Here is a 24,929-nt window from a genome sequence, read left to right as displayed (position 1 = left end):
GTGGAAATGAGCCAACTTCCACGCTGAGGGAAGTTAAGGATGCCATTAACCAGCCCAAAATCAACAAAGCAGCTTGAAAAGATGGTATCACAGTTGAACTCTTCAAGATGAGCCCAGAAAAGTTGGACACTTGTTTGCACCGGTTGTTAGTCAGGATCTGGGAAACCGAACAGCTACCGAACGAGTGGAAGGAAGGGGAATCTGCCCCATTCACAAGAATGGCGACCATTTTGAAAGTGAGAACTTCACAGCGATCACCATTTCAAATGCTGCCTACGAAGTGCTATCCCAGATTCCATCGTTTGTCGCCTAAAACGAATGAGTTCGTGGGAAGTTATCAAACTGGCTTCATCGATGGTCGATCGACAATGGACCGTACGGCAAATCCTCCAGAAATGCCGCGAATACCAGATTCCAACGTATCACCTGTTTATGGAGTTCAAAGCGGCATACGACAGTATCGACTACACAGAGCTATGGAAAATAATGGACGAAAACGGCATTCCTGGAAAGCTGACTAGAATGATTAAAGCAGCGATGGACGGTGCGTTAGTGTTACGGGTGAACTATCCAGTTCGTTCGAATTTCGCCGCGGACTGCGACAAGGTGACGGACTCTCATGCCTACTCTTCAACATCGCTCCAGAAGATGTAATGCGAAGAGCCTGGCTCAACAGCAGAGGGACAATTTTCACGAAATCCTGTCAATTTGTATGCATTAAGGACGATATGGACATTATCTCCAGAACATTTGCAACGTTGGCGTTGGTAGAGCTGCACACCCGCCTGAAACGCGATGCGGCTAAGGACGGACTAGTGGTGTTCTAAGGGATTAGGTGGTCCAGGAAGTAATGTCACGATAGACGGGGATACTTTAGAGATATCAGACGAATTCATACACTTTGGATCCCTACTGACGGCTGACACTGGGGCTGGGTTGACAAACACGGAACATGAACCATGCGATTGGAGGCCCTATAAGTACTCGGAGTTTTGGAGCGACGCGTGTACCAAGGATGATTTCCGGCGGTGTCGCATCCAGAAAATTGCCAAAGACGAAAGGATACGGTTGGCAGGGTATATATATATATATATATTGCAAGAACGCCGAACCAAAACCCTTTAAAATTGGTGTTAGTTACTGATCCCGTTGGTACAAGAAGGTGAAAAGTGCAGCGATCAATATGGATGGTCCAGGTTGAGCGCACATAACATAGGGTAAAAAATATAATTTGGACATGTATATAATTTGGACATACACGCCTTGTTCCAGAGAGCTTATAAAAGTAGATACTTCTCAATATCGATTATTGGATCAAATAGACCCTATTCTGATGACTCACGTTGAAAATACGCTTAACAATTAAAAATTTACTTCAAAATTATCGAAAATGTAAATTATTTCACTAAAACCCCTCAAATGCACAGGTATGCAAGACGACATACACTTCATAGTCACATACAATATTCACCTCAAAATGGTTGAATTAATAATTGTAAGAAATTTGAAAGCCTTTTTGCAACGAAACATGTTCAATAAAGAAGCATTAGGCAACCAATCTCTTAACATTCATCTAGAACGCTTAAAATAGGATATGTCCAAAATACATTGCATGGTTTCTACTGTTAATAAAATTTGGTCATCTGACAAACTACATGGGTAGGCAGTGCGATTGCATACTTTGAGGCGTATTCTGTGGGTCTGGCGATATTTCCTCGATTATAACAAAAACTGTAATAGTTATCGAAATAGATGCCTGTTAAGCGGAGAAATTTGATTATTTGTAAGAAAATATTTGTTAATTTATGATACTTCCATGATTTAGCAGTATTCATGGCTAAACATTGAGATAATTGCCCTGTCCAAATTATATATACCTGAGGGTGTCCAAAACATATATTCGGTGTCCAAAATGCTGTTCTAACAGGCGATTGGAAATTGTGATTTTCTTAGCATAAAATGCTTTCGTTGAGGTTTTTGTCACCAGGAACGCAAAGTACGATCATACTATAAGCGTATTGGTAACTTTGCAAAATAATCAATTGCTTACTAAGGAAGCTAGGGGACGATTTTTTCAATGTTGTCCTCAGCCTGTCCAAAATACATGAATTACCCTAAGTGGAACTCTGGCTCAAAAAGTTGATGCCTTTCCGAGTTCGTACGCTGGTATACAGGGCATCGAAATGTCAAATGCATTATAACATTATTGCCATACTATTTTTCAGCATGTATACCATTTTTCATTGCTGTGAAGTAAAACAAAGGCCTCATAGATCTAGACTGGCAGCACGTGGAGATCAAAAATATGACATAAATTGTAATAAAACTTTATGAACTCAAGTCGAAAATACGTTTTATGGCTTTTAATATGAAAGGAGATCGATATGTGAAACGTGGATGTGTTATTTCGAAGATTTCAATGAATTTATGACAAAATGAATAAGTGGATTTCCAGCAGCTAGTTTTGCGCATAACTCAGATGCCAATCTTCGTTCCTGTATTATTTGCCAAAACTGGAATACTGGTTGGATCAGATGTTTTTTTGTTTACCAAAATAAATGACAGTTAGACGCCTTTTATATTAGATATAACAGTTTCGAGTGCTGGAAAAGGATACAACTTTTTCCTTCGCTCTGACCATGGAGTTCCACTTATGTTATGTGTTGAGCGTGTTCTGAAGAGCATTAGTCATGATCGAGAATCGAGAGCGACAGCCCCATACCGAAAACTTCAACCCATATTCGCCAGCTTAGCTTTGAAGATTTTCAAGCATTCAAGCACCCCTTTTCACGGGTCTGGATTTTTCTTTCTCAAAATAAGAACAACTATTTACATCAAGACGTTACAAATAACCTTATGGCTGTATTCTTCGATTTCATGTTACAAATATATACAAAAAGACATTTTCATTCACATCAATATTCGTAAGCTTTGGTTTGGTCTCTCTTTAAACCCGTTTGAATAATTAAGAACTATACTACCTAACCTAACATATAAATCGATTGTACATTTCGGTTACATTCACCCTGCCTGTCAAAATCCCATTCTATTTAACACATACACATATTCTGACATGCTGGTGAAACTCAATTCAAACACACGTCCATCGCTCACTTCCAACTCTCTTCAATCGAATACGTGTAAATATTTACAACCGCATCACCGCATGATTCTTCCCGCAAATTTAAACCTAAATCGCAATGCTGCAGCAGCATAGATAGATCTTTCACCAGAGCCGATTTCAACCGTCAAATGAAGCGCAAACATCTCCCACTCGGGGGAGGCGGCCACTCATTCGGGATGAGATTCCACGTCGTCTCTGCTGTCGGACTGTCTGACTGTTACAAATTGTATGGCGCTAGTTGTGTACATATTGACTTGTTTGCTGCTTTCCATTTTGGTATGATCACTTCTTAATTGAATAATTCTAATCCAAAACACAAAAAATAAGACATTTTTGACTACATTTCTTCGAAAAATCCTTCTTCCAAAAATTTCAACTCGAAAACTGAAATGATGTTTTTGAAGATTTTGCAGGATATTTGAAGGACCTAACGAAAAAAACACTGAAAGTAAAATTCATCGCGGATCTATGTTATTTATCCTATAATTTCCATTTTTCATAAACCATACCGTTCGACTTTTTTGATATATTTTTTCTGTAGAACGCTGACTTCTACAAGATGCCAGGTAGTCAATGGGATAGTCAAATATTTTTTGAGGAATAGGAAAAGAAAAAGATTCTACGTATAATTTTACAACAAAAATCCTATCGCATCTCAAATGGCTATCAAATAAAACTGCGCGCACTTCAGTTATGTAGTTGAAAATTTCGTTTGAAATAAAATTGTAGCCTGTCCCGATCATTTTATTTATCCCCTTAATGTTATCTACGACAAAAATTACAAAAAATGCTCATAAATTCTGAAAAAAAAAATCGTATGTCAAATAATTTTGCATTTCATTACAGATCCAGATACACAATTTCGTAAAAAACCCATACCAAGCAAAGTTGAGGAGATTACCCAAAACTTCGATTTTCAGCGGTGATCATACCATTTGAAAAAGCAGCATCCGCACTCCGATAGATGATACTCCACAACGTCTCAACTTCATTCCTAGACTATTGTCCACACACACACAAAAGATCACTGTCGTCACCGTCACCGTCGGAGAATTGAATTAAAAGTTACAATCGTGAGACGACGATGTTTGTTTTGAAATTCAATTTAATTGCAGCAAGCAAGCAAATGTCTCGCTCCCATCCATTCGTCTCTTTGCTGCAAACAGTAATTCACCGTAGCTACACAAAGTTATTTCGTTGCACAATTCCCCCCGGTTGGGTTCGGTCCTAAACTCTGGTCCGGAGGTCCAATTTGACCCGAAGCTGGACTCTTGGTTCATCTGATCCTCTAGTAGGTACAGTGTTCAGTTGCTGCCGAGATTGTTGTGATGATTGTGGTTATGATGGTGATGGTGATGCCTCGAGGTGGGGGGTCCCAAGCTTTTCATTATCACGACACTGTACTCCAGGGTGCTGTCCGGATGACGAAGTTGAAAGTTGCCATTCGAGTTCGTTTGTTTTGAGTTTTGGTGTTGTGCCAAGGTGCATATGGAAATAAATGATGGTGGAAACAGTAGATTAATTGATACGTACTTGGTTTTCTGAGGTTCAGGGCAGGTAGAAATAAGATTGTGAATCTTGTAGTTGATGAACTGTGCAAACCATGTTTGAAAAGAATTGACCTAAAGACACTCAGGAATACCGCTACTCTGTGTATAACGTCATTTGTTCTGCGAAATAACACCTTCGATGTAGATATGCCACCATTGCTTCCATCCCACTGTATAAAAATAAAGTTTACGTTTTTCCGTTTTTCACTGAAACATAACTGTATTACAAAGTCGTTAGGCTGAAATAAATTTTGAATTAATGGCATGTCTAAGACCACAACGGGCGTTAGCACCTATTCCCAAGGAAGTAGAGGACATTTCTCTTACAAAAACCAAGACTTGGAACAGTAGCTTTTATGGTGTGTTGAGCAGCAATTCTCTCACAGAACGTTGTGTGTAGTATGTAAGGTGGTATCTAAGGTTCAAGCCTGAACAAAATCGTTTTTCCATTTTTTATCATTCCCTCTCATTCAAACTGCATAACGGTTCAGAATCTGCACTTTTTGGGTTTCGAAGAAGAAGCAATTGTGTTCTATCGTCTATAATACGCACAGTGAATACATTGCACTAAGGTTGCTGTTACTGGCCTTGAAACAAGTCGTGTTGCTTGGATATAGAACCTTTACTGTGTTCCTTCCATTATTGCTTCATCGATTTCTTTAGATAATCTCCCAGAAACTTCTTTCAGAAACTCTTCTACGCATTGTTATTGAATGTTCTATAAGAACATCTTCCATGGATTGCTTCAGAAATACATTCAGAGGAGACGTTTTTTCAAGAATTTCTCTAGGAAAGCTTCAACTGCTTTCCTTAGAATTTCCTCTTAGGCTCTAAGAAATGCTCCACAGATTATTTGAGAAATTCTTTCAGAAATATTTCCTACAGGAATTTCATTATAAATATCTCAACATTGATAAGGGATAAGGGATTTCTTGAAAGTTTGCCCTAAGAATTTTTCGGATGTTCCTCTGAAAATTGTTTTAAAAATCCTGTAGAGATTCCTTCGGAAAATTCTTCCAAATGTTTCTTTTACAAATTTCTCTAAGGATTTTTTGGGGATTGTTCCTGCGGTTCCGTCCGAAACATCTCCTGGGATTCCTCCAAAAATCGGTCAGGAATTGCTTCAGATATTATACAAAAGAGATGATTTTAGAAGCTCTTCCAGAAATTGCACAAAAAATTTCACTTGACGAGTTAGTTATTGAAAGAATTCCTGAAAGAATTCTCTGGAAGATTGTCTTAAGGTGTTCCACAAAAAAACTCCTGAAATAGACTATGAATTATTGAACAAAAATACCTGGAGCAATTTATTAAGATATCTTAGCAGAAACTGCTGTTTTGATGCCTGGGAGAACACCTGAAGAAACTTCTTATGATGTATCCCTAATTTCTAGAAAAAAAAACCGCTGGAGGTACTTTGGTAGTTTGCCCAATGAAAAAATTAAGAAATTTCTGGAGGGATTCCTTGAGAAAATTTCTGAACGAATCTCTTGAAAATGTCTGCACAAAATTGCAATAATTCCTGCACAAAATACTAGTAGTATTAGAGAAATCCCTCAATAAATCTTTGAGGGTTCTCTGGATGATTTTGAAAAGAACTTTTTGAATTGCCTCTGGAGGAATTCTTCGGAGAATTTCTTATGCAATTTCTGATATTCTGCAGAAATGTTAAAAAATATCTTGAAGGAAATCATTAGAGAACCACTGAACTACATTTATCCAAAGAGGCTTCCGGCTGAATCTACGGAAGGCACAGTGGTAGTAAAAAGTGCGTACGAGCAAAAGTGCCGAAAAGTGCTACTTTTCAGCACTCCTATTTGTGCCGAAAAGTAGTACTTTTCATCACACTTGCATTAGTGATGAAAAGTAGACCATTTCAGCATACTTCAGCCAACTGAAATGTTCAGCTTTTCACAACGTAATTGAAAAAAAAATAATTTTTAGAACGAATCTTAAAAATAGAATGATTTAAGAGCTCTCTGCCGGTACTCAGGTATTCTTTCAAAATCCTTACTGGACGAAACTTTGAGAAAAATCCTGAAGAAAGGTCTGCGTAAATCTGTAGGAATTTTGGAGAAACGCCCGAATGAACTTCTGAAGAATTTCTTGAGAATTTTGCAGAGAATTTACTAAATAAATAAATATATATGGAGTACTACTTGAATCTCTGGAAAAGTTCAAACAAATTTTTTTTGAAAGAGTTACTGGCAAATTTCTGAATTTCTAAAAGAAAATTTTAGAGGATTTATTCTTTGAACCTTTGTGATTAAATTTCTCCTGCAATTGCATCTTTTGCAGGAATTAATGGAAAATTTCTGGTAAAATTCCAAAGAAAAACTCCTGGAGTAAATTCTGATGAAAAACACATGAAGGAATACATACACCAAATACTGTAGCGATATTTTTTGAAGAAATTCGCTATAAATCCCTGTAGGAATCCCACAAGAAAATTTTAAAGCAATTTCCGAAAAATTGTACTAGTTTCAATATCAATCTTTTGAGAAGTTACTTTAAAACCTCCTGAAAAGAGCCTAATTTCTGGAAGAACTCCTCAAAGAATCTCTGGAGGAATCCCAGGAGAAATTTTCAAAGAAATACAAACAGGAATGCATTCCTAATTATATCATTGATGCAAATATAATAAATATTCTTAAAAATCTTTGTTTGAAGGAAACCAAGTCGAAATCATTCTAGAAATTCCTGCAAAGGCCTAAAAAATTTCGGGAAAATTTTGGAAAAAAAACCGTGAAGAATCTCTAAAGGAAGTTGTAGTGGTACCTCTGGAGACAATTGGTGAGAAAATTCTAAAAACTACATGGAAAGGAATACAATCTCAAAGAATTATCTGCGAAGTCTCTATAGAAGAAATTCCTGCAAGAATACCCCGTTTTCGATAACTACAGAAAAAAAACTCGTGATAAGGTAAATCATGGAGGGGTTTCTCCGGAAAAATTCTTGATTAGGCGCAATATTGAAGTAATTTTCATGGGAGCGTACCAGTATAGGGGGCACTGAAATTTGGGAACCTTGAGTAACCAGTTCTGATTTAGACTGACAGCACTAATGGAAGGAACTCCAAAAGGAATCTCAGAAAGAGCTCTTGGAGGAATCTGCGGAGGCATTTCGAAATGAGTTCTATGAGAAATCGATTAGAAAACCCAGAAGGATGTCTCTCTTGTGGCAAATTTTCTTATATTTCCTTATTACTTTCTTCTTAGATCAGGAGATCCTTCTGAAACTCATTCCGTAATTGCACCAACCACTTATTCTAACTCATCCGGGAATTTCTTTCTAGATTATCCTTCTCTCTCTCTTGTTTTTTTTTCTGCAATTTCTCAAAGAGTTTCAGCCACAATTTGTAAAGGAGTTAATTCTGGAATATTTCCTTTTGAAAAATCCTCATGTTTAAATTCTGAAGATCCTTTCACGGGTTCCTTCTTGAGTTTCTTCTAAGACTCCCGTTTGCAAAATGAGACCAGTTTTTGATACAGTCATCGTTCAAGAGCACCACAAGCTAATTTTACACATTGAATATGATACCCAAGTAACTCACATGTCACGGCGGCACAGGTTTTTGTTGAATAGAAGTCAGTGTGACATACTTCTAACAAATAAATAGGGTTTTATCTAATTTCCATCTTCCTAAGCACTGTCAAATAATGATCGACTTTATTCTTGCACCTCGCCTACCTCTTCGCCAATTTTGTATCATTTACTAAGTTATAAATTAGCTTCATGATGTGAGTAAAAAGTATTGTGAAAGAACTGCAATTTCCTTAAAATAATAAGAATGAATAATTGTTTTTTGAATCATGTTTCCGACTTGTCCACGTTTATTTCGGGCACTACTTGAATTGAATTCCCGGTACACTTTCTACGTGACACTATGGTACATAGGAGGGTCAAAAATTATGATTTGACCTTAAGTGTAAACAATTCGAAGAGTCGATCAAATTCTTCGCAATCCAAACAAAATCATGTGTTCCAAGTATTGCATCAAACCCAGTTGATGTCTTCGGCATACTATTTCTTTGATTTATGCTGAATAAGTACTCTGAACACACTGAGCTGATTTGTTGCAATCGCGCACTTTTATTTACGTTTTCGCACTCTTGAAAACTTGTGCGATAGTCCAGTGGTGAACTAAATGCGCTATATTTATGACCACCAGATCAAAATACGCCATCATAGTGCAAAAAAGAAATGATTCCCTGTGGTTGTGGAATACGATGGATTTTCTGTATACGTTTATATACAGAAAATCCACGTACACTTTTGCTTGCATCCGCCCTAGATGAATTAAACTTGTTGTTTACATTTTACCGACAAGTAAAAAGTGATACGGGGATTCTCTCGGCTTTTGCAGTCGGTGACAGCAGCGAAAACAAGTTTGCCTCAACTTCCGACAGTTTCGGTTTATTTTAAACCTTCTTCAGGGGATTCTAAAATAGAAGGGGGGTCGTTTGTTTTCGAATAGTTTGGTAATTGTTACGACCGAGGATTGAAAGGAATGTAGTTTTCGGAAATAAGCTTAGATAAACACGTCTTTACTTTTACGATAGTTAGATCAAACTGGGTCTTTATTCATATATTCAAGTACCAATCGAATGATGAGTGTCGAGATGAGAGTACTCACTCTCACATCTCCCCCTTTAAAATTTTAATTCACTTATTTTTACAATTTCTTTCTTAGTTTAATATTGCTTTAATTCATTTTTCGTTGCGTTAAACTATTTAAATTCTGTTTAAGCTAATACACATTATCAATTCAGTATTTCTTTTTCTTAACGAACGTTTTAATATTATTACTCCTATATTTTGAATTGTTGATTCTACTTGATCGGCGCAATGTCTGATTCAACTTATGCTTGAGCTTTGTTCCCAGTTTGCTAGATTTTTTGCTTGCAATTGATAGTTGATCTTCTTCACTGTTTTTATTTTCTGATTGTTTCTGTGAAAGACTGACATCTACGTTGTTTTTTAACATAAATGGTTTTTGTGGAATGTTTTTTAACTAGTTTTTATGAGCTGTGCGTCTATCCCCTTTGATACTAAGGGGCTGTCCATTAATTACGTAAGGGAATTTTTGTGAATTTTAGACACCCCCTCCCCCCCTTGTAAGATTTTTTGTATGGAAAGCCAAATATTTTTGTATGGCGCGTAAGATTTCTCAAACCTCCCCCTCCCCCTATAAACCCTTACGTAATTAATGGACAGCCCCTAATAACGTGCGTCAACTTCGACAGTTTCTTAACTACTACTGCTTCGGAACTATATGCTCGCCCATTGCATTTATATGTATAGATTACCTTGTCTTCTGGATTAAATTTTGTTGTTTCAATTTGGGAATTGTTTTTATAATTGAATAGATCTTTGTTAGATTTCATATTTGATAGCTCTGTACGAGGAGAAAAAGAAAAAATGCGTTCATTCGGAATTATTTTGTCTTCTGTTGTAGGAGTATGTCGATGATGATGCAAAAATTTGTTTACTTCATTCTCGATCTGTAAAGACGAAGCAGAATCCTTCTCGATTAGTTTATTTAACACCGCTTTTGTGGTTTGCACTGCCCTTTCTGCTAATCCGTTGCTAGCAGGATGGTAAGGTGGCGAAAAAAGATGTTCAATATTCCTTGATAGGCAATACTTTTTTAAATAGGAACTATTGAATGGCGCTCCGTTATCGCTAACCATTACTGCCGGAAAGCCAAATACAGCGAATATGTTATCGAGTACTTGTGCAACATTTTCTCCGTTAGTTTTACTCATTTTATGAATTTCTATCCACCTTGAGTATGCATCCACTAAAATTAAAAATGTACGGTTAAATTTTTGGAAAAAATCTATGTGAATCCGTTCAAAAGCTGTGTACGCTGCCGGCCAGTTGCCGTATACTCTTGGGCTTCTATCAATTCCCATGATTTAACATTTTTTACATGAATTAGCAAAGTTTTCTATGTCTGTACTAAATCCGTCCCAGTATAGATATCTTCTAGCGATTTGTTTCATCTTCTGTATGCCTCGGTGGTTTGAATGAAGTAACTGAAGAGACGGTAGTTTGAGAGTAGTTGGTACAACTATTCTTTCACCGAAAATAAGACATCCTGATTCCACATCTAATTCATGTCTTTTAGAGTAAAAGTTTTTTAAACATCTATCCTTTACGTGACTTGGCCAGCCTTTTTTAACATATGCTATTACGGTTGACAGTAAAGGGTCTTTTAGAGATTCTTTGCTAATTATTAGTGGGTTGAGATTTACTGCCCGATCCTCAACTAGATAGTTCAAACTAAGAAATGAACTATATTGGTTTTCTAGTAAATCTGCCTTACTCAAATCCTGACCTACAGGTAGTCTTGAAAGGCAGTCAGCCACATGATTCTCCTTACCTGCCATATGAGTGATAGTGAAGTCGAATATAGATAATCATAAAAAATATCGTTGCAACCTAGTAGCAATTATTGGAGGGCCCCCTTTCTTACTATTGAAAATGCCTAATAAAGGTTTATGGTCCGTGACAATTAGAACCTTCTGTCCAAGTACGTACTTATAAAACTTTTCCATGGCGAAAACGATGGCTAAGGCTTCTCTATGCAATATGGGATATTTTTGCTCTGCTTTTGTAAGACGACGAGAGACGAAAAACACTGGCATTTCTTTATTGTCTATAGCATGACTTAAAACTCCTGAGATGCCATCATCACTTGCATCACAAGTCACTGTAATAGGTTTAGATGGATCATAGTGTGTGAGGATCTTTGCGCTACAAATTGCGTTTTTGCTTTTTTCAAATGCTTCATTGCACTTGGAGCTCCACTCCCATTTACTGTCCTTACCGAGCAAGTTGTAAAGAGGAGAGAGAACAACACAAAGTTTAGGAACGAATCTTGTGTAAAACGTAATCATTCCGAGAAATGCTTTAAGTTGCGTTTTCGATTTAGGCACTGGCACGGCCGTTATCGCTTTCACTTTCTCCGGATTTGGCGAAACTCCTGTCTCCGAAAGAATGTGCCCCAAATATTTCACCTGGGATACAAACCACTCACATTTCTCGGAATTGATCTTAACGTTATGTTGCGCTAATCTCCTCAGTACTATTTTGATTTTAGCTAGAAGCTCTTCATCTGATTCTGCCCAAATGAGGATGTCATCTATGTATGTCTGCACGCCAGAAATGCCTTGTAAAATTCTATCCATTACAGATTGAAAGATAGTAGCCGCCGGCTTTACGCCGAATGGTAACCTTTTATAAGCAAACATACCTTTGTGTGTATTTATGACTAAAAGCTTTTTAGTGGCTTCTGAAACTATTAATTGTTGGTATGCCCCCTTTAAATCAATAAGAGCAAACTTTTTAGCTCCGCTTTTATTTGTTATGAGCTCTTCAATTACTGGGAGAGGGTAATGGTGAGTAATAATATGTGGATTTACTGTTTTTGAGCCATCCATGCATATCCTTATATCTTTTTTATTCGGTTTCACTACCACGACAACGGGAGAGGCCCATTCGGCATATTCAACCTTTTCAAGAATACCTTTAGCTTCAAGATCCTCTAAGTGTTTAGCTACAGTTTCTCTATGTTTGAATGCCACTGTATAGGGTCTGTGTACAACGGGCTTTGCTAGTGGATCTATTTTTATATCTACTACCACATCTTTTATTGGCTCGGTCAAGTCATCATCGAAGGCTTTTGCCAATTCTACTTTTAAGTCTTTGACTGTATTTCTTACCCAAAGCTCTCTCTGAGTTCCCTTAAGAGAGTTTAGTTTGAAGGTATCTCTCCATTTCGGCCAAATAATATTGAGCCAGTCACGACCCAAGAGAGGAACGAAACTTTTGGGAGATTTAACTATTAACAACCAGAGATTCAGGACACTGCCATTAACTCTCACATTAACATTTATTTTACCTAGAACTCCAACCGTTTCGCCAGATATAACAAAAAAATTTCTTCGATCCGGTAATATTTTACACATGCTGAACCTATCATTGTATGTGTCTAAAGAGCAAATCGTTGCACAAGCACCCGTGTCACATTCCATTAAGAGTTTACTACTGTTTACCATCAGTTCCACAAAAGCAGGTGTTGTATTATTAGTGGACTTACCCAACATGATGTTGTTTACCCAATTTGGAGTATCCTCTTCAGTATCCTGTTCCGCCGGAGATTCGTCATCATAGACCTCATCGTCCTCTTCTAAGCTCATTTTAAGGTCTTCCATGGCAGCAGATAGTTGATTGATTCTCTCTTCATATGCTCTTTTTCTATACACATTTCTCTTCGCTGGCGGTACACCGTGCCGTGGTTTTTTGGCTTTGGGCAGCGTGCAATGATACGAAAGATGCCCCTTCTTATAACAATTGTAGCACACAATATCGTCACTGATCTTAACATTTCCGCGGTGGCTCGACACATCACTATTCTTTTGCTTTCCACAAGCTTGATCGTTTAGTTTTGCCGACCTTAGGACCCCTCTGCTGTACCCCCAACTACTGCTTCCCACGTAATTGAAACTGTCACCGGTCTGTTTAGCCATCTTCCTTGCTTCGAAAGCGGCTATTTCCACAGTCTTCGCTTTTTCTAACAGCTGAGCCAGATTCAGCTTTTCATCGGCATCACGGAGCATTGTTTCCCGAGTTTTATCGTTTCGCAAACCAGCAACAAAAACGGATTGTACCAGCGTAGCCTCCGTTTCTACGCTAACGCTGCAATGTTCAACTATGTTCTGAAGATCAATCGCCATCTTCTTGCCGAAGCGTTATCAGGCGATGCCGCTCGGCGAACACATTTTTATTTTCTTCATGCAGCACTTTGAACTTCTTTATGATATCGTCATAGGATTTATTGACTATTTTGTCCGGCTTGAAACTGCCGATAATTCTATTAGCCGTTTCTTGTCCCACACTGGTTATAAATTCTAAAGCTTTTTCATCATTGGGTGTCTTATTTAGGGCGAAATAGATTTCTACCGTTTGAAGGTAAGAATTCACATTAAGGCCTGGTGAGTACACTGGAAACCTGCCTTTGGTTCTTTTGTCCATCACCATTGTCCCTGCCTTATTGTCCTCTTCTACGGACTGGTTAGGCATTATTCTATTAACAACTCACACGACACGTTTCAACCCTTGATCGATTTAGATCTTTCCCGATCCGTGCACTTCGCAATAAAATCTCACAATTTTTCACGCTACACCGCACGCAATTTCGCGCCGTTTATACGTCGTCGCCAGAAAGTGTTACGACCGAGGATTGAAAGGAATGTAGTTTTCGGAAATAAGCTTAAATAAACACGTCTTTACTTTTACGATAGTTAGATCAAACTGGGTCTTTATTCATATATTCAAGTACTCACTCTCACAGTAATGTTTTTGACGGTTTGTGACTCTAACCCTACTACTTACAAAGGTTTGTTTTCTTGTTAGAATCCATGGAAGCCCATGAAACATTGTCCAACGGAATTTGGGTGGCGCCACCTTCAGCTATAGGTGCAATGCAATGAGTTAAAATTTTTCATTTTTGATTTCTACAGTCGTACTACTCACTTTGCTCGTATCGTTTCCGTTGGACAATGTTTCATGGGCTTCCATGGATTCTAACAAGAAAACAAGCCTTTGTAAGTAGTAGGGTTAGAGTCACAAACCATCAAAAACATTACCAAACTATTCGAAAACAAACGACCCCCCCCCCTTCTATTTTAGAATCCCCTGAAGAAGGTTTAAAATAAACCAAAACCGTCGGAAGCAGAGGCAAACTTGTTTTCGCTGCTGTCACCGACTGCAAAAGCCGAGAGAATCCCCGTATCCGTTCAAGCCTACAGTCGATAAGCAATCAGATTAAAGGTAAAAAGTGATTTATATGATTAATTGAACATTTTTGCTGCATTAGGTAACTAGCAATTACAGGCGCGTTTTCGGTCATCGGGTTACTTATAAAACAACGGTTTTAATTATAGCCGACGTTTCGAGCGTTTATTCACTCATCTTCAGGGCAAACTACAATTTACATACAAAGTTTGAGTAGTCAAGTCATTTGTTACATAAAACATAAAATTACTCACATTACAGGTTGTTTTTTGGTCAAGTGGGTTTGAACATGGACAATTTGAACGGTTGACAACATTACACTGAAATTATAATCACACATATAAATTTCGGACCTAATGACTTGATTCATTTTTAATTAACAAAACTTTGAACCGAGCACAAACTCAATCACGCACGGAGAGAGATAGCAGAACATCGTCAAAGCACGCTGTGATGCTCTGTTTCTGTTAATGGTATTTTCTGTTCCATTGTTTCGTTTTGACGTCTCCACTCACAGACATTTTGATTCAAACCTGTTTAGATGTGCCTTGGTTAAAGCTGTGTAAGTTTGTGCTCCGTTCAAAGTTTTGTTAATTAAAAATGAATCAAGTCATTAGGTCCGAAATTTATATGTGTGATTATAATTTCAGTGTAATGTTGTCAACCGTTCAAATTGTCCATGTTCAAACCCACTTGACCTAAAAACAACCTGTAATGTGAGTAATTTTATGTTTTATGTAACAAATGACTTAACTACTCAAACTTTGTAAGTAAATTGTAGTTTGCCCTGAAGATGAGTGAATAAACGCTCGAAACGTCGGCTATAATTAAAACCGTTGTTTTATAAGTAACTCGATGACCGAAAACGCGCCTGTAATTGCTAATTACCATCCAAACGGTCGTTATTCCATCAATAGCATAAGTTAACACTTAAATCCAACTTTGCAGTGCTACAGAACTTTTATGGAGTATGAAATGGAGGTTGGTACAACACATGAATCTGGTGAAGTGAAAATTGTACGGTGATGAAGAACAACACGACTACCTTACGACTTGTGAAGTCGTAATTGCAGTGAATTGAAATAATTAATTTATTTCCAGTGCTAAAGAGGCCGGTTATCGATAGTCTACATCTTTTTGCATCCACCTAATGAGGCATTAGCAAAGGTAAGTCAGAATGTCTGAAATGATTAGTTATTTTCTCTCTTATGAGACAAGAATTGGCGCATAGGACGAAGTAAAATTTTACCCTATTTACTTATTAGAAGCAAGTCTCAGTGACTTTTGCGCCACAAAAAACTAGGCCGTGATTCTTCTGTGACAAGTGTGTTACTTGGGCACTATGTATGACGTTAAAAAAATATGCATATATGTACACTCCCGATCAAAAGTTTGGGGTCACCCCCTCAAAAACATGTAATTTTTTTAGGTTCATATCTCCGTCAATTTGCGTCCGATTTCAAAACCCTAGGTTTCATTCAAAAGATATTAAGTCCAAGAAACTTTGAAAGTGATTTAAAAGAAACTTTTTCAAAAACTTTTGTTTGTAAACTTAACTAAAAGTTGTCAAATTTTCTAAAAAAAAAATGAATATAAACTTACGGTAGTATCGCTGGAAATTGGGTCGATCAAATTTTAAGATTAGAGCGGTAATATGACCCATTTTCTATTAGCTTTCAACTGCTTTTTACAGAACTTAGCTGAAAAATCTTGAAAAAAAGTTATTAAGTAAATTAATCCTCGATGTCATCGACCAAAAATTTGGGGTCACTCCTCAATATGGTGTATCAGCCAAAAGTTTGGGGTCACTTTCGTAAAACATGGAAAAGTGATTTGGTGATATTTTCGTCATCTATAGTTCAATTTTAATTCTTTTTGGCTCATTTCAAAGATAATTAACTAACTTTACGTTTGATGTCTTCAACTTAACGTATTTAACTATTTTTGTATATAAAAATGTTTTGTTAAGTTAACACATTTCACCACACTTCAAAAAATGAGGCAACTTTACGTTAAGTTTTAGTATGTAAATTTCAACAAATATGTGTGGGTCAATATCTATGCAGTAAGTATCATTCATTTTGTTTCAAATAAGCCAAGAAAAATTAAAATTGAATGAACGATGACAAAGATATCAACAAATCACTTTTCTATGTTTTACGATAGTGACCCCAAACTTGTGGTCGATGACATCAAGGATTAATTAACTTAATAACTTTTTTCTAGATTTTTTAGCTAAGTTCTGTAAAAAGCTGTTGAAAGCTAATGGAAAATGGGATATATTACCGGTCTCATATTTAAATTTGGTCGACCCAATTTCCAGCGACACTGCCGTAAGTTTTTATTCATTTTTTAGAAAGTTTGGCAACTTTGGGTTAAGTTTACATACATTTTTTTTTTGTGAAAAAGTTTCTTTTAAATCATGTTCAAAGTTTCTTTGACTCATTATCTATTGAATGAGACCTAGGGTTTTGAAATCGGACGCAAATTGGCGAAGATATGGGCCTAAAAAAATGACTCGTTTTTGAGGGGGTGACCCCAAACTTCTGATCGGGAATGTACATGTATACTTTTACAAAAATTGAAGTACGGCCAGGAGAGACGAAAGAAGCTGAAGCGTGTAATAGTTGCCCCGCCCTTTTCTCATCTTGGTCTAGAATCATTTATATCTAGATCTAGTTATAACCCCTTGAGGCAAACGAAATTCGCTTTTATAAAATATCAATTCTTCAGTCATGAGGGGTTAAACATCCACCAGGCAAACCAAAAATCTTTCGGAGATTTCTAGCATAAAGTTGCAAATAATTACCATTGAAAAACAAGAAAATGGTGTGTGGTCCTGTCGCATGACATGTTAGTTGTTTCAAGTGTACAAAGAAGCGTATATTATGCAACGAATAAATGACGGCATACTTCAGAAGGCTGGATATTCAGTAGAATCAGGTAGAGGCCAGCAGCCTAGTATAGATGACGATGGTTTCACGCGCTGGACAAACGCCCTGAGAACCGTAATCGTTCGGAGAAAGTGAAAGTACATCGCTCAAGACCACTTAGCTAAATGCGCTCATACTCATATATGCTCAGCGCTGGTCTCCTTCTAACCGTCCAGCGAACAAGCGAAAAATACTTTCAAACGATAGCGCTTTATAAAAAGAAATTAGAAAAACATAACACAAAATTAACAAAAAAAAACTTACACACTCTATTAGTCGCCAGTCATCTCCGACAACGAACCGACACCGCCGTTGTCATTGAATTTGTCATCACGTAGAGATCATTTGGGGGAAATGAGAAAAATCAGCTATGTGCCGGATTTATAAAAGAAAAACCTGGAACCTGGTCGTATAGGTAGTGGGTGGTTGTTTGTGTCGACATGTATTCATACTATTTTAACGCCTCAATCGCCATTCTGCTCGCGTTTGCCCCGACCTCGGCGCAGTAGATCGTCGTCGTCGTTCGGTTGCGGTTGATACAATCAAACTTAAATCAACGGCACCGATGTGGTAGTTGTGGTGGTTGTCGTAGTGGTAATACTGCATAAAATATGAAAAATATTTTGATCGCGTTTGTGGAATGTGTTTGTTGGTGGTTGCTGCTGGCTGCCTAGCCCCAATGAGAGAGAGCGTTTTGTGGAAAATTAAAATGAAATGGCCATGGGGAGACACCGATCAGGAAAAATACGAAACCACATTGACTGGGGACGATGATGCTCTGCGCTTGATGATGGTCATCTTGATATTTAATTTGGACGCCGGGACAATTCAATTAACGGTTGGGACGATTGACACTCGTTTGGAGCGGTATGACAGAGGGAGGTGCATTTTAAATTAATTCGACGAAATGCTTTTTTGGAGCATGGGAAACACATAGCTGATGAAATACAAGGCTTTCCACGGGACAAACATACAATACAATGGGACAAATTTATGGTTCTTGTCAGCAATGGACGAGTTATCTGTTAATAAAAAAAGGTGTCAACAAGAAAGGTCGAGCACTCGACGCTGAAGAAGTCTGTAAGTCGCAGATGAAATAGGCCTATAGGTTTATCTGATTCTATCTGATCCTATAGATATATCTGTTCGAAGTTAATCCATTTACGCCCAGTGATCTATTTATAGATCAGATGCCTCGAACGCCCAATGATCTGTGGAGAAATGAAGCATTTTGGAAGACTGATGTCTTCAGCAAAGTTGTTGAGGGGATCAAGGACTCTCCGATAGCACGAAATTTAGTACGCATTCGCTCCAGTAGGTGGCGCTAGTGATCATGAAACATTGCGCTTTGATAGGTGTTTCGTCAACAGCCATTGCCAATATTTTCGCGCTCGTATCTTGAGAATCCAACTACATACAAAAATTTTGTCTTCAGCAAAGTTGATCAGGACATCAAGAGCTATCCGATAATGAACTAGTTGGTTCTAGGTTTATCCGTTAGGTGGCGCTAGTGAGTCCTGAAAAATTAAAACCTCTGTATCTCGAGAATCCGACTACATAGAAGAATTTCGTCTTCGGCAAGGTTGATCAGGACCAGTAAATCAAAATTCAACCATCGCGCAACAATAATGACAATGTCGCAACCTGAATTTGTTGTGACATTCTACCCAATGCGACATAGGTTTGACCCAACTTGAACAAAACAGGACAAAGTTCGTGCACCACGAGTTTAGAGATTTTTAGGGCGTGCATTATGATTTTCGAACGGTAACTTCGAGTCGATAAACACTGCAATGCTGCTGAAAATGTATCATCAAAAAAGTTCGATTTTGGGTTGGTAATGATTGATTATTCACGAGTTGAAAAGTACGCAACAAATTCAGCTTCCGCTTTGTCTGCAACAAATATTTTCGAGATCATGTCATTATCTGTTACCAGTTGGGATAAAGAGTCATCGCCGCGGCTTCTTTGTTGCTTGTTTTGTGCCCCTTTTGTCTGACAATTCTCTTCACTGATCAGGACATCAACAGCTATCCGATAGTAAGCTAGTTGGTTCTGAGTTTTTCCGTTAGTGGCGCTAGTGAGTCCTAAAAAAATAAACCTCTGTATCTCGTGAATCCGACTACATAGAAGATTTCTGTCTTCGGAGATTGATCAGGACATCAACAGCTTTCCGACAGTGAACTAGTTGGTTGTAGGTTTGTCCGCTAGGTGGCGCAAGTGGGCTCTAAAAATTCGGAATTTCTGTATCTTGAGAATCAGACTACATAGAAGAATTTCAGAATTTCATCTTCGGCAAGGTCGATCACGACATAAAGAGTTACCCGATAGTTTACTAGTTGGTTCCAGGTTTATCTACTAGGTGGCACTAGCGGGTCATAGAAATTCTTAACTTCTGTTTCTTAACAACCAGACTACATAGAAAAAATGTGTCCTCGACTAAATTGATCAGCATATCATGAGCAATCCGATAGTGAACTACTTGGTTCTAGGTTTATCCGCTAGGTGACGTTAGGTGACGTTAGACATAGAAAAATTTCGTCTTCGGAAAGGTTGATCAGCACATCAACAGCTATCCGATAGTGAATTAGTTGATTGTAGGTTTGTCCGCTATGTGGCGCAAGTGAGCTCCAAAAATTTTGAACTTCTGAATCTCGAGAATCAGACTACATAGAAGAATTTGTCTTCGACAAGGTCGATCAGGACATCAAGATCCACCCGATAGTGTACTAGTTGGCTCAAAGCAAATCTGCTAGGTGGTGCTAGTGAGCGCTAAAAATTCTGAACTTCTGTATCTCGAAAATCAGACTACATAGAAAATTTCATCTTCGGCAAGGTAGATCAGAACATCACAAGCTATCCGATAGTGAACTAGTTGGTTCTGGGTTTATCCGCTAGGTAGCGCTAGTTAGTTTTAGAAATCCTTAGCTGCTGAATCTAGAGATTCAGACTACATAGAAAAATTTCGTCTTCAGCAAAGTTGATCAGAACATCAAGAGCTAACCAGTTCATTCCAGGTTTATCCACTAGGTGGCGCTAGTGAGCCCTAAAAATTCTGAACTTCTGTATCTCGAGAATCAGACTACGAAGAAGAATTTTGTCGTCGGCAAAGTTGATCAGTACATCAAGGGCTAACGGATAGTGAACTAGTTGGTTCTGGGTTTATCCGGTAGGTAGCGCTAGTGATCTCTAAAAATTCTGAACTTCTGTTTCTCAAGAATCGGACTTCATAGAAGAAATTTGACTTTGACAATTATTGATTGATTTATCTTTATTTGAGAGACTTTCAGCCCTTGGCTGGTTCGTCTCGTTGACTTCGACAAGGTCGATCAGGACATTAAGAGCTATCTGATCGTGAACTAGTTGGTTGTAGGTTTGTCCGCTAGGGCTCCAAAAATTCCAAACTTATATTGGTGAAGTATGATAAAATAGAACTACATGGCTACAGATTGATAATAAAACAAGCTAGGTATCAAACAGCCGTCTCATTTCTATTGATAACTAAATATAATATTGAACAAAATATAGTATAGTATAATTAGTTATCAACTTGAACTTAATGATAACGTAATTTTCGATAACGTGCTATGTGCTATCAATTTGTTATCTTCTCGGGTTGATTGTGACTCTCATCTCAATGACACTCGTTTGGGTCGTACGTGCCTCTGGAGCCGATCTCCTGATCAATTGGCTTCATGCAAAATAGCTGTAGATGGTTAAATTTAACGTAGTTTGCTCAATTAGCACCCAGCAATTTGGTTAGAGACCAGAAGACTGCCCAACGGTCTATTCACATATGAGTAAGTTTTGCTAATACCGTGAAAAATGAAGCATGTTGCACTATCTTCCATTCTCCTCTCTTTTTCGTGCTCATTCAGGAGACTTGTTATCCGATGATGAATTGGTTGGTTTTATGTTTGCCCGTTAAGCGGCTTCAACGATTCATAGAAATTTTGAACTTATGTATCTCGAAATTACAACTACATAAGGGACTCAGGACCATACAACCACAGCTGTAAATTACGTGAGCCGTGAAAAACGATCACGCATCATCAATGAAAATCGTTTCTAATGTGAGCTCCGGAAGAAGTTGAGATAGATGAGAATGAGATGTGCAGAACGCTAATAAGGTGGTCTGGTCATTTATAAAAACCATGCTCAAAGGACACTTGCAAACATTTGAAGTTTTCGAATGATGAGTGATAAGGATAATATTTGGCGCTGTACAAGATAACGGTGTGTGGCGGCAGAGGGTGAGCCACGTGCTCACTAAGCTCTGCGGTTGCCAAAGCCAGAAGGATACGGTGGGCAGCATATACTACTAGAATGCCGAATACATACAAATTATTAGAATGATGCATATTGCAATGCCTAAAAACAGTTGAAAACTATCCATTGATAAACTACTAGAAGATTTTTTTAGTTATTACTAATGTAATCTCTTTCTGGAACATTTCAAACTGTAGATTAGAGAATATCAACTTTCCTTGCATCCAAAATAGATGTACATAGCTCATAGAAATAAGGTGGCTGCGTAAAAAAAAAATAAAAATATTTTTTCAACGTTTCACGTTTATATGCCCCTGTGTATTAAAACGAAAATTTCAGATTTCCGTTTAAATGACTGCAATAACTTTTTTTATGGGGTTGAGGTACTCCAGAAAAAAATCAGACGTCTAATGTGATTGTGGCATAATTCGGGCGTTAATCGGTTAAGAAAAATAGTGTAATCAAAAGGAATTTGCTCGTCCTTTTTGTATTTTTCTTTAATAGTTTCATTTAAAAAAAAATGCAAAAATGAAGTAATAGTGAAGTGTTTTGCCTTTCTCGTACTGGAAATGCTATATATTCACTCAAAAAAAAAAACGATTTTTCGAAAAAAGGCTCGGAGGATCAAGTCGCATATACCAATCGACTCAGTCCAATGATTTGAGATGATGTCTGTACGTGTGTATGTATGTGTGGATGTATGTATGTCTGTGCGCAAAATAACTTCACTCACTTTTAAGGCATTTCCCAGTGGCCGATTTTTCGGATTGTAGCTCGAATCGAACCGGAATTCTACCGCATTGTTTTCTATTAAAAATGGTTCAGATCGGTCAAGGCGTTCCGGAGTTATGGTCATTTCATTGATCCGGACCAGCACCGGACGAACTGGCCGTATATAAAACTGAATCAAGCCCCATCATGCGACATTTATGTAACCTTCAGCATGGTTGACGAATTTTGTGCGGAAATCAACACTGGAGGTTAGAAATTTCACGATACCGGTCCAAAACTCATGATGGCAGTCTAATATTCACGATGACGTCTGTTTAACCGTAGCGTGGCCAGCAAAAAAAAAAACACCCGCAGAATACCGGCCAGGATCCTAAATTTTCTATTTAAATTGAAGTTTTCAGATGAAGTAGAAACAAAATGCCGTCGTCATCGCCCTGTCCGACTGTCATTGTCACCGATGAACCGACGGTACTGCATTGCGTCGTCGCAGATGCCACTTTGTTTCGCACTCACAATCTCACGCACGCTCGTTCAACATCGAATGAATTTCTCTGTTATAACACAATTAATGAGTGTAACAACCGGCAAATCTGTGTAATGTTAATGTATGCTATGCATATTTTACTGAAATAGTCTATTACCCATAAAAAAATTAAACAAACATACATTTTAGAAAATTTGAAAATTTTAATTGAAGCCCAGTCGGTGTGAAAATGAGCTGCCACCCGTATTTAGCTACGTCGAAGAAAGTGGCAAGAAGGACGGATGAAGCGAAGCGCTTGGATGTTGTTGTGAATGTTCGAGTCGGCGTCGATTGATTGTTGTTACATTACTGATACTGTGCAACATCCTACAGGTCAACGGAGCATTGTTTTGTAAATAAAAATTGTTCAAACACGACCTCCAATTTTGATATCCAAGAACTTCCGCGCGTAAAAAGGCCTGAAGATCTACAAACATAGCCAATGGTTTCTTGCTGCATCACCGATGCGTTGTAACATCCCAGAGGTTTATTGAGCATTGTAGTGAAGAGTCTTCATTTCTGAAGATATGCTAGGTCTTCCATGAACTTGCGCAAGTTAAGGCCTTAAGATCTACAAGCGTACTCAATGGATTATTCTTACATGACAATTCGATGCAACATCCTACAGATCCATGGAACTACTTTCCAAAGATGATCTATGGTCCTCCAAGAACTCGCACGAGTAAAGGCGAGTGAGATCTATATACGTAATCAATGGTTTGTTGTTATATTACTGATACGTTGTATCATCCTAAAGGCCCATGATCTATTTTTCTGTAAGGAACTAATTTCCAAAGATGTTCTAGGTCCTCCAAGAACTTCGACGAGTAAAGACCTGAAGATCTACAATCTTTATCAATGGTTTGTTGCCACATTACTGATACAATGTAGCGTCCTACAGGTCCAGGGAGCATACATAATTCTAAAGAGAAATAATTTCCAACTACTACTACTACTACTCAAAGGAAGTGGGAAGAAAGAAAAGAAATGAAAAAAAAAATCGGTGAATTAAATCACAAGCGGACGATAAGCGGAATTGACGAAATAAAACATTTTTTTTTTTAAATCTGAGTACAAACCATGTTTTTCAGCCTCGTTAGTTTTAGCCACCCAACCCATAGCATTAAAAAAGTCATCATGTTTTAATTAGATGTTTTCCGATACTAAAACTTATCTATTCATTTCGATAGATCAATTTATATATGACATGTGTCGCTGGTGTGGTATCAGATTGCTTGGAGCTTGGAAAGCCACTAACCAAAGGGGATGCGGTTTGAGTGCTAATTGATGTGGTAGTTTGCTAATAGCTCTGAAATTTAATCGCATGCTAATTTAGTGGCCACGTGTCTGTAAAAACATTTGGCAAAGTGTTTTAGCCCGCAAGGGGTGGCGTAGCCTAATTTAAAATATCCAAATGTTGTGATTGAAGTTTAATGAACGCGTGCGCTTCAAATGTAGAATGAAATTTGTTGAAAATCCATCAACATTTGATTCCATCAATACAGTTCGAGGCAAATGTGTATGTTTACACATATGCAGGTTTTTTACTCTGGGAACAGATTTTTTTATAACCAAATAGAAAATACTACGTCGCAACAATTTATGAAATCTTTTTGATCCATCCAATCAACCAAAAACGGTTGGTGAAAAATTAATCCATCAAAACAGTCCTTTGCGGACCGAACATAAATCCGCATCGAAACCACGCATCCTTTCCATTTGGCCAGCATCGTGAAACGGTGCAACACCACTTCATCGGTTAAGCTCCACAAAAAAAGGGGAGGCTTTCAATGGACAATATTTCGGGTGATCAATCATCGTTTGTTTTTTCAGGCTGTCTTCACTCTTCGCTTGGCGTTATTTCCAAGGAAATGCGGTCCACTGGCTGCTAATCCATAGCATGAAACCGGTAGCAAAATCACAGCTCTTTGAATAATATCACTTACTGGTGGACAAAACTACTGTCTCATAATAATCCTTAATATTGACATTTT

At 37.9% G+C, this 24,929-nt stretch overlaps 1 protein-coding gene across 5 annotated transcripts in view; it reads right to left on the bottom strand.

Moving 5' to 3' along the window:
* Positions 1–1,304: 1,304 nt before the first annotated feature.
* Positions 1,305–24,929, bottom strand: part of LOC109409995 (diuretic hormone receptor) — a 206,979-nt gene continuing 183,354 nt past the window's right edge. For 3 of the 5 annotated variants that reach the window (XM_062853834.1, XM_019683524.3, XM_019683525.3), the window contains one exon: positions 1,306–4,537. In XM_062853834.1, coding sequence (XP_062709818.1) covers positions 4,429–4,537 — 109 coding nt within the window. In that variant the 3' untranslated portion in view covers positions 1,306–4,428. Of the gene's footprint in view, positions 4,538–17,675; positions 18,012–24,929 lie in introns of all 5 variants that reach the window. The other 2 variants (XR_002130100.3, XR_002130099.3) reach the window with 1 other exon arrangement.

Source organism: Aedes albopictus, chromosome 2, assembly GCF_035046485.1.
Source record: "Aedes albopictus strain Foshan chromosome 2, AalbF5, whole genome shotgun sequence".
In the NCBI taxonomy this organism is placed as follows: Eukaryota; Metazoa; Arthropoda; class Insecta; order Diptera; family Culicidae; genus Aedes; species Aedes albopictus.
Note: the sequence above shows the minus strand (reverse complement) of the source record. Positions and strands in the feature narration are given on the sequence as shown.